Source organism: Perna viridis, chromosome 1, assembly GCF_037379345.1.
Source record: "Perna viridis isolate PV_CMFRI_1.1 ecotype Kerala chromosome 1, ASM3737934v1, whole genome shotgun sequence".
In the NCBI taxonomy this organism is placed as follows: Eukaryota; Metazoa; Mollusca; class Bivalvia; order Mytilida; family Mytilidae; genus Perna; species Perna viridis.
Genome location: NC_142445.1, coordinates 23,571,767 through 23,583,413, shown reverse-complemented (window position 1 = coordinate 23,583,413; position 11,647 = coordinate 23,571,767). Strand labels below are relative to the sequence as shown.

Sequence of the window (11,647 nt, the reverse complement as noted above, 5' to 3'; positions counted from 1 at the left end):
CAATAAACAACTTTTACTTCAAACTTAATATGCTGATTAATTAGGATTGTACAGTTGTATCAACAACGATCCAATTAAAAATAGTTGACCTCCTATCGCTTATCATTACTTGTTTATTCCTATGCAACCAGTACTTCACTGTCGATATATGCAAGTTGTAGACATCTATTTATTTTTAGACGCATAATATAGATAGAAATGAACACTCTGCGAAACTATAAATAGTCGGAAAGCTGAAGCTGTCTTCTGATATTTCATGCAGGCAGTGGCGGATCCAAATATATTTACAAAAAGGGGCAGTGGATCCGATCAAGAAGCTTATATAAAGAAAGGGGTTCCATGCTATCATTTGCCACTCATTTTTGCCATGTGTTTTACAAAAGAGCAGGATAACACCCGAAACCACCACTCACTGAATCGTAGTTTTTTGGTTTTTTGTTTTTGTTTGTTTTTGTTTTTTTGTTTTTTTTTACAACGGTTACCGCCTCGTGACATGTAAAACAGGAAATGACAAATAAAAATAAAAATTTGCTTAGACCATGCGATAAAGCATTTATCAGGAATGGTATCATTCTGGTCTGGCGATATTGATACTTGTAATAACCCTTCTGTTGGGCTATTTTGGCCATGTGTAAAGATAATAGAGCTGCATGTACTCCAGGACGTTAAAAGTGCATGGCTAGAGTTGTCTGCACCATACATAATTGTTGAAATTGTATTCTAAGATTTTTGCGTTTATGTTAATGTACGTGTGTCTGGAACTAGATACCTAAGGAATTTAGCACTTGACACATAGCTGTCTATGCGATAACTTGTAGCACTCGAGCTATAAAGCTTATCAACTGAGGAAAGTAGCTAGTTGAGAGGGACATGCATCTAAGAATATGATTTATTTCAATGATTATGGCGGCCTAGGTTTGAATTGTTCGACCTGGAGGTCGATTAATTGAAATTTGACTTGAAAATATTTAGAAACCGGGAAAGGCCATCTAGTAGTTTGTAGTTTCAATTACGCAGTTTGTCGGATAGTTTTGTGTTCATTCATCTAGGTGTTTTGTGTAAACCGACATCGAACCTGAATTTTACGCAAATTGGCCCACTGCTCATTGCAATTATGAAATTGATGTGTGTTTTTGTAATGTCCTGCATAATCAGAATGCAATTTGACGATTACTTGAGGCGTACAAATTCAAACGATCGATATAAATTGATTCAGTACATGAGTACTTTGATTATATATTGATAACGATAGAGATTATTTTGAATATGTTATGATATAATGCCAGATTATTATGTTTAAGTGATAATGAACGCATCACCCATGCAAACTTCCCTTACATCAGAACAGTTACATGTACCAAAGTATAAGAAATCATGATGGATTAATTGTATTCAAGTTATGCAAGATTTTATGGGCACACCAGAAAGCAAATTATTTATTAAAGAAAAAATAAATACAAGATTAGTTTTAAAAACATTCTATGAAAAATATTACACATCGATTGATTTGTTCAAGTAAAGGTGTAAAAGATTTCCTTTCCTCTTTCGTCTACCTCAGACGCGACATTTATGAGCAACTCAGCGGGTTTCTGGTACATACTAAAATGTGTAACCCGTACCCAAATACTCTTTTGCCGACTTCTTCATTACTACGTGATATTTCAAATTGATAATGTGTACACGATTACAAAATGATATGATGGCTAGGCTAGAATAAATGATTTTTAAAATGTTTTTTAAATTTGATTTTTATTCGATTTTTAGTTTTTCAAAAGTACCGAAATGTATAACCCAAAATTCCCGTACCCAAAACCATAGCCAATGATGAATTAAAATCGCACCAGATTCCATTTTTTAAAATTCTTGATAAGATAGTATCCATTCTTGCTGGTACGGGCATTCGTTTTACAGTATGGTATGGGAATTCCAACCCCGACATTTCTTTTTTACAACAAAGTCTGAAAGTGAAGTTTTAACCCTGAATTTTTTTTCAGGAAAAGGTAAAATTCGGACTGGAAAGTGAGAAATAGTCAATTATTAGTTAGGTACGGTAACTTCCGCTTACACATTTTGGGACTTTAGACCATAAGATCGACTGAGTTTGAAAATATCATAAATGTTTTCAACTAGTTTCAACTTCAATTGATTTAAAACATGCAGAACTTAAAAACCAAGGACCAAGTTTCAGCATAAAATTCCCAATAGTAATAGTAAACTCAGCTAAATGGTGATCTGGGTACGAGAGAATTTGGTACGGGTACGGGTTACACATTTCAGGGTGTACTTGGGTTTCTAGTAAAGCAGAGGATGCTTACTCTGTGCACCGGTCCTTGTTCACAGTGTTTATAGTGGGGTCTTGGTTGTTCATTTAATTGCAAGCTATTTCTTTGTACCCGTGTTATATTGATTATTGCATGTTCTGTATTGTTGGTCTTTTTTCCTGGCATCATGTCTAGTCGTTATCCTTGGAAATATTTTCTTTTGATTACCGTTCGAATTTCGAATGTTGGTTCCCTTGATACGATACATGTAGTCCGACATGCGACGACATCGCTAGAGAAATTGCATATTAAGGATTGCGGAATTGTTGAACGGTCGTATAAATATGACAATTAATAAACATTCACGTGGAAAATTCAGTCCCTGGAAAGACTGGGAAACTTATCGCCAGTGGTGTGATTATATAATCTGGTACCATATTTCTCGAAACAAATCAAGTAGTTGTAATCAATATATGTACAAAATTGAATTACGGTTTACTTTTATTTTATTTTGAGAAACAGAATATTGGCACTTTTCTTCACCTGTTATATAGCGGCTTAATTGTTCCCTGGCACTCATTTCTTTCCATGTGTCCGGACTTATTTTAACGGGAAAGATATGTACCGGTGTATTTTTCACATGTGACCGGATAGATTTGTAAACAAGTTGTGATCTTGACTTACATTTAAAAAAAACTATAAAACGTGAAACTTCGTTTATGTCATGTAATGAACATCATATCAATTTATTCAGAATTAACTGATTTATTTACAGTAGAAAATCTTTTTTACGCGTTTGCTCAAATTAAGGCTGCTTTTATTGCTTTCTGGAAGCTTGTTGATGCTGGGGATGTCCAAGGGACAATACTCTTCTGTTTACTCATTTGGTTATTGATCAACGTCTTATTGATAAGAATTGCCTGGACATTTTATGGACAAAACATCTGTCATAAATCTCTAAGATCGGGTAAGTTGTAACATTAAAATTTGTTTACCATCTACATTGTTCTGTAGATATGTCAACTCGAGCACATTTACTCATACAACGTAAGACTAAGAGGTTGGAATTCCGTTCCTCCATACCCCAATGATTAGGATGGCACCAAGTCAGAAAATAGCTTGCTAGACAACCTCTAGCATTGCTGGAGTAGGGCACATCCTTTCAGCATGTTAGGTAGAACAGGACTTGAAAATGTAGAAACCACAAACAAAAAGCTAGTGTAAAACCATAAAATTTGAGAGAATACACGGATGTTTATTCAAGATAGGGGCATTTTCTGGATGGATACAATGTTACATTGATGCAAACTTAACATTATAATACTTATCAATAGTGTTTAAACATGTAATTGCCATATGCATGTTAGCCCTAAATTTGTGATACTGGATGAAAGCTAAGTGTCAGTCCCTGTAAGAATCATGCAGTAGTTGTAACATGGTATGAAATAACTCACGACATTGACATGATATATTTCCATATCATTCAGGTAAATAAATGACTTGTAGCTTCATTGAAAATGTACTGTAAATGAATATTGAGAGTGTAATATGGAGAAGGCACTGCCTATATCAGTGAGCACCATAAGCTTTACCATACTTGTACCGTCTGTGAAAGACTGATAAGAGTAGTAAAGGCCGCAAGCTAAATCAATATCTTTATTTGAAAATCTGCATTGTTATATGATTGGGGAAATGTTTTTTTTTTTCAATGAAAATTTTTCTAAATTTAGGAACCTTTATTGTTTTTTTTTGTCAAAAGAAACCAGCCACCTGCCCCCTCTTTTCCCCTCACTTTCAAAATGGTCAAAGACTTTGTAGCACTCCACCATACTTTTCAATGTTCAACCCTTGAGGGCATCTCTAGCAACATCCTTTTCAGTTTAAGGGGGTCAACTACATGTAGATTAAATTGTGCAGATATCGGAAATATTATCATGTGATGTAAACAGAATTCAGATGCAATCAACAGCTGAAAATTCCAAGAGGAAAAAGATTGCATTTCCTGTCTTGGAAAAGCTATGCTTTGATTTGAATAATACAATCAGCTAAGATACACATACGTACATCCACGTTTTTATCCGAACTTTTTAAAGCACATCATATTCACTTCTTTTAATAAGTAAATAAAAATAGAAAAGACGTGAAAACTATCAGAAAAGATGATGTTATTTTTACTGAAACGTAATCTTAACCTATATATTTTATTTGTTTGATCGAAGGAAAGGAGGAATTTTCTCTGTAAGGACTGTCACTTTTTATTACTTCATGGACTTGATTCTTTTTTTTTAGTTAGTATATTAAGGAAAATTAGATACATGTAGTACATGTACATGTACATGTAATAACTGTAGCTCTCACCTCGTTTTACAGTGCTCACTATAACCATTTAATTTTTTTTTTTGGGGGGGGGAGGGGGAGCTATGTTCAAATTTGAAATAAAAAACAGGACAATGATGTATGGTTAAAAAATATCTAGGATGAACAGTTAGATAGTTCCATGATAGACTGTACTGGTAAAATAAAGCTGGTCAGAATATTATAAGAGTGAGATTTTCCAATCTTGCATTGGAAAAGCTGGTGTTTTATTCTTTTTCTCACCTAGATTTTGTTTTTTGATTAACTATTTTGCATTGATATGACCTACATATAACATTCTGATCATGATGTATCAATGTGGCCAGTGATATGTCACAACCAGGTGTATATATAAGTCACTCACATCAAAACATTCATTTGAAAAACAAACTGCATGATATAAATATAATCAATCACTGATAAGATATGAACATTCACTAACAAGCTTAATTGTGTCAATTGTCTTTTTACAAGTAAGCACAAATATCCTTTCACAACCCAATTGGTGAGATAAGAAATGTAGTTTAAAATAGGAATGTTCTTGTCTTTTTAGTTTGAAAACTCACTCAAAAACCTATATTTTCTATCATTCCAATGAAAATTTATGAGCGTAAGAGAAGATTTTTATTGTAAGATGGGTGTGGTATTGACATGCATGTTTCAGATTTTTCCAACATTGCCTGATTCCTACAAATACTTGTACTTAACTATTTGTCAATATTCATGATATGTCCATGAATTATTTTTACTAGGACCAAAACAAAAAATTAATATTCTAGTTTCCTGCTACCAGCAAGAAAAAAAAATAGGGTAGATACATGTAGGTAATAATAGGATAATTAACTGGAAAGAGTGAATAACCAAAATATGATCACAAGTGCTGAACAATGCCTAGATTTAATGATTGTGCGGAACTTGTTCAGCGCACAAGTTAAATCTTAATGCATTCTTGGCACAAGTGATCATATTTTGGTTATTCACGATAACCAATTGATTATCCTATTTATTATATAGATTTCCTCCATTATTCATTGTTATTTTCAACATAAATTTAAGATTTTGTGAACAGCATATTGATATTCGAGTTGTGACGTTTTGGCGGGAGAAAGCACAGGAGTGAAATTACTGAATTTATTTCACAGTGTGAATTATTGAGAAAAATTACATTGGGAACATTTGGTAAACCACTGCTATCTATATAATATACATGTATTTTTTTTTTTCAATAATATTTTACTTTGAGGTAATATAGAAACAATTCAAACAATGCTGGAAACAAAAAGCTTTAAAATGTTTAGGGTACATATACATGTAGGCACAAAAAATAACATAAGTACAGTAGCAGGAAACAGACATAATTTGTATTATCTTGGGAGCATGATCATAAAAAAATTCCTACAGTTTTACTATTTTTTTTTCTAAAAGATACATGTATTTGATAGAAACAATAACCTCAATGCTGAGTAAATGAAACCATAGTTATCCATGATAAAGTGTTTTATTTCACAATTAATTAAGAAAGATTAATAAATATTTCACTTTCAATTAGAACCTAAAAACTTGAAATGTAGAAGTGTATACAATATTTAATGTCCATTGATTGGCATACTGGTATACATGATTATGAATCTTGTTGCATTGTTTTTATTCCTGAATTAAAAATTGGTGTTTAACAAATTTATGAAATAAGTCATAAGATGGCATTGGCTTTTGGACTGCAGAATTAATAAAAAATATATATGATAAATAACATTTTTGAAACAACAAACATTTTCCCAAGGATTCTGACCTCTAGTAAGGCCATATCAAAACATTGAACTTCCTAAATAAAGGATATCAAAGAAAACAGTATTGACATTATATGTAAAATTTTATTTGAACTTATTTAAATTATCTGTTGAAAAAAACCTGTATTTTTAAGAAAACAAAATAGGATTTGGATCAACTGAGTGTCAGGCAGGTCATCTAGGGACAGATCAACCTGGGTACTTAAATTACATTTGTTTGGGTTTTTTTCCTTTTACAAGGACAACTTTGTTTTTTTTTTTAACTTATAACCCTGTTAATTGTGTAACATTTTAGTATCAAATTATTTATATTTTTCAGGAGAGCTGTTGTTAGGAGACCCAACAGGAACAAATCAGAGGTTGAAAAGAGAATAAAATTTACATTAGCACCTACATCTGCAAAGAAAAAACATACACAATGTCTGCAATAAAGAAATTTTTTCAAAAGAAAAAGATGGACTTTAAATTTAAGAAAGCTGGTGAAGGTCATAGGTTAGATCAACCTTCCCAAAAACCCCATCTTGTCCAGAGATCAACATCAAACCCAGGGTCTAGTGGCAGTGGTAGTCAGCCGCCAATCTCTCCTAGGGGTGATGCAGTAATGTCACAAGAGAAACGGAGAGCAGCTGAAGCAGCATTGTCCAGAATGGAACAGAAGGACAGACAAAGTAAACAAGGTTGGGGCTTTTTAACCAAGGATACTGTCAATTATGGAATTATTTTGTGCTTTGGCCATATTTGACTTATAAGTAGATCTATCATATGTACATTTGTCATACTTGTTGTCTATAGAATTTTCTATTTTTCTCAGAGATTATGTTGGATGGTTATACTTAAGAATTTATTTAAAACATAGGTCACTCACTGAATTTGAGTTCAAGATAAGTGAGCCTTTATTTTGGACATATTTACAAAAAAAGTGAGCCTTTATTTTGGACATACTTACAAAATTTTGTAAACATGTGAACACTTGAAAAAACTATTCTATAAGAATGTCTTAAAAATTTGTGAAGAGAATCCTTATTTGACATTCTTTTGTATTTTAAAAAAAGAAAATTATGTGTCACAGAACTTTTTTTCTTGGTATTCTCCAAAAACTAAAATTACCTTTAGTTTCCTATAGAACAGTTTCTGCCAATTATCTCCCCCTTGATAAAGGTTTTTTTTTTTTTAGAATAAATGATTGTACATTTGTAATTATACTTAAAAGAGTTTTTTTGTCATTCATTCAAAAACCTAAAGATAACGTTCTTACATTATATCTGCTGTTTGCTCTTAATAAATTTGCAACCCTAAATGACAAAAAAGATACTCTGTGTAATAGGCAATGATATGGATTAAAAATTTGAGAATGCTAATGAGACATTTTAGTGATACAAATCACTAAAATGTCCCATTAGCATTTACAAATTTTAGAAAATTTCTTAAATGTATTAAGAAAGTCAGAAGTCCTTTCTCATGATAAATGGCACATGGTCACTGAATAGGTATTATTGTACTGTATGAAATGTGATTTTAACTTCAGTGATTTTGAAAAAAAAACATCTAGCTTCATTCTTATTGTTATAATTTTCTTGGGTGTAAGTTTTCACTTTTGGGCTATGATTTTAGAATAAAATTAATAGAATAGGCCATTTTCTAATGCAATTTAAATTTCAATGGGCCATTTTTATTCTTTCTCATGAGCAACACACCTTGTAGTAAAATTAATAATCATGCCAAGTGCTGAAATTCATATGGTATTAAAGCATTGAGAGTGGACACAGTTTTGTGACAGACAGAAGGACAGGAAAGCTGATTAATATAGGGCACCCGCCAATACTAAATAGTCGGAAGGCCCTTTTTATTTATCTTATTTATAAAATTTAAGAGAAATGATTGTAATGACTGTTTGAGCAAGTATGCACAATTATGAAATATTACAAATTATATTCTTTCATTACAGATGATAATATAATGTCCATGAAGGCAAGAATGAGACGTGAAATGGAGGCAGAGAAGAAAGCCCAGGACAAAATGTTAGCTCAAGCCCAAGCACTACAAGGGCCAGTAGAAATTGAAAATGATCATGCCCCTGTTGTAGAGCACATATTATATACATGCCCTGATATTGGTCCTGCTGTTCTTCCCAAGGACGAAATTGAAGGGTATATTAATGAGTTTCTTCTCAATCAACTTGCAGAAGAACCTGAAATGTCGTCTGCTGTCATGATTCAGTCTTTGAATAAGGATAAAGAAAAAGTTAAAGTTTGTATTGAGACATTAGTAAAATATTTAGACAATGTCCTTAATAACCCCACTGAAGAAAAATATAGAAAAATAAGGCTTTCTAATAAAGCATTCAAAGAAAGAGTATCTGAGTTAAAAGGCACCGAGGAATTTCTTCAGGCTTGTGGTTTTGAAATTAAACAGTTACCGTTTGAAGATCATGAGGAAACTTTTTTTGTGATGTCAGAAGAAAATGCTAGTAACACTGAAAGATTAAATGGCATTAAAGAAATTTTACTAGCTGCTGAACCCATTCAGTATCAGCTGGATAGAAATATAAGAATATATCATCCATCGGCATCATCTACTAAGTTTGATGTTCCAAATGAGTTTTATGCCATTAATCCAGAAGAACTTAAAAAGGAACAACAAAGGAGACAAGAAGCTGTGGAAAAATTAGGCATGCTTAGAACAAAAGCAATGAGAGAAAGAGATGAAATGAAAGAATTACGTAGATATCGTTTCACATTAATTCGAGTCCGACTTCCAGATGGTATACTAGTACAGGGAACTTTTAAAGCAAATGAAAAGTTATCTTCATTGTATGAATTTATTCGTTCAACACTAGTCAATGACTGGATGCCATTTGTTCTGCAAACTGGTGGCGGTGGTAAATTAAAAGATGAGCAGAAATCCTTGGTAGAATTAGGGCTCTGTCCTGCTGTTGTCGTACACTTCATATGGGACGAGTCAGTTATGAAAGATGTACAAGGAGCCCAAGGTGGTGCTGCACAGAGTTCTATACTTAAACCAGAGTTAATGGCTCACATTCAGTCACTTTAAATGTGCATGTCATAATTTCTTATGACATGAAAAAAAAATTTAGTTTCTGATAAAATACAAATGTACTCTTGTTCTTCAGATCGATTTAAGGCTATATGTACAGGTACTAAATGCTCTAAATACCTTTTGATCATGTATCTTTGTTTTCAGCAACATTTTGCATTGTGCATGTATAAATGTATTTTCCCTGAGAATATGAAATGTGTATTTGTTAAGGACATTTTCATTCAATTTTTTCATGTCTTGTCTGTTTTTCTGTTTTTGTGAATTTTTATATTAATTAAAATATGAATTGTGACATTATAATATTCATAATGAATCTTTAGCTAAACATCTTATTTTTTAATTGAAATTTAAAAGGCTCGGTAAGCTGAAATTATTAGTTTTTGATTTCTGTTGAAATATGTTCTATCAGAGAGACAGTTTGGTCTTTTTTTCTTTGTGCATAATATGTAGTAATCAAGAGTTTTAGAAATTGAATACCTAGTTATTTGCTTCTGTTACCTACTAACCAACTTGAGGATTCAAAGACAATAAAAATGTTTAATGATATTCCACTTCTTCATTCCACAGAAAAAAATTGTCAAAAACCCTCCTCATTTGTCAATTGATTTATGCACTTTCAAGATAAAAATATATAAAGATTGTGTAGGAAATTGGCACTTTGCAAGAGTTATCCTTCTTGGTTTGGTTGATTTAAATGTACACAAGTATATTTACTGATCTGAATACAATATAGAAAGGACTGACATAACATAAAAGTATAGCACATGTAGATACAAAGAAAAATCTACTAGTTAATAATTTTTGTTTTTCTAAACCACAAATCACCTCTACTGTTATTTAAGTTTCTATTCAAATTTACATTACTAAAACTTGTCTGTTCAACATAGCATTTCTGGAACTTGTCAATTTCACAGTGTAATAATTAACTTAAACTTGTCTATTAAAAATGGCATTATTTCACTAAAACTTAGCTGTTCACTGTACTTTTATTATAAAAGAACTTGTCTATTGCTGGTATACATTATGTTATTTGAGGTAGTTCAAATCCATTACACAGAGCATTATTTTCTGTCATCTCGCAAAATCATACAGAAGTATCAAGTATGCAATAGTGTTTAAATGTCATTAAATTATTTACAAAGATTTTTGGCATAAACTCATACAACGTAAAATTACAAACATTAATTTTATAAACCCTCTTTCAAGGGGGAGATAATTGGTGGGGAAATGTTTTTTAGAAACGTAATGGGAATTTTAGTTTTATCAATATTACGAGAAAAAGACCCTCAATATTCTTTTTGAAATATAAAAAAAATTTCCAGATAATTGTTCATTGTACAAATTTTTAGGAAATTTTATCTACCAGTTTTTTAATTTTAAATAAGCGAAACTCTGAAAATTTCCTGTAGAATCTATATAAAATGTAAAAAAAATGCCTATATATATGCTCAGTTATCTTGAAATTATATTTGGCCTACGTTTATCAAGTGCCTGCTTAAAATGAACAATGACAGCCTTTTGTGTTGCACAGAGTGTACTTAATTTGAACAGTTTGAAGTTTTTATTCTAATCAGTCTTTTTTAAACTTCTGTAGCTTTTTAAGTGGTTTTAGATCTTGCTTTATGTGAAGGGTGCATGTAACTTGTAAATGATACATGTATGGAGTGTTTTAATGCCTCTGTATTAACTTTTACTGCTACCAGTAAATACATATATCTGTTTTTTCCCTCCCATTAATCATGACCAATCTTCGTGAATATTTGAAATTTGGTATTCAGTTTGATGAGTTGTACTGTCTGTAATTGTTTGGCTTAGTCAATTTTTTCCTTTCAGTTGTAATATTTTTGTTGCTTCTTAAGGGTTTTCCAAATTTCATTTACATAAAACTCATTTGCTCGTAACTCATAATTTTTTTTCTGTGTCCACTTCACATTTACTGTTACTATAATTTTAGGGAAGGGGCATCTGTGTCACATTGCCACTATAAATAGTCAAAATATCTGAAATCTACTGCCAGACCAAAAGAATTTCTCTCCTGACATATTAGGCTTTCCTAAGAAGTCAGTCATAACCAACTGTAGAGACTTGTATTTCTTGACAGGATAAAGGATACTACAGACACTTAAGTCAGTCTCATATCTTGACTTACACTTAGGGATCGATGGTAAAGGAAAACTATTGACCAAA

At 31.9% G+C, this 11,647-nt stretch overlaps 1 protein-coding gene across 1 annotated transcript; it reads left to right on the top strand.

The window, feature by feature from the left end:
• Window positions 1-2,898: 2,898 nt before the first annotated feature.
• Window positions 2,899-10,006, top strand: LOC148627854 (UBX domain-containing protein 6-like). Its single transcript, XM_088580471.1, has 3 exons — window positions 2,899-3,228; window positions 6,723-7,080; window positions 8,349-10,006. Exons 2-3 carry the CDS (start codon window positions 6,822-6,824, stop codon window positions 9,452-9,454), a joined length of 1,365 nt encoding a protein of 454 aa, XP_088436597.1. The 5' UTR covers window positions 2,899-3,228; window positions 6,723-6,821; the 3' UTR covers window positions 9,455-10,006.
• The last annotated feature ends 1,641 nt before the right edge of the window (window positions 10,007-11,647 follow it).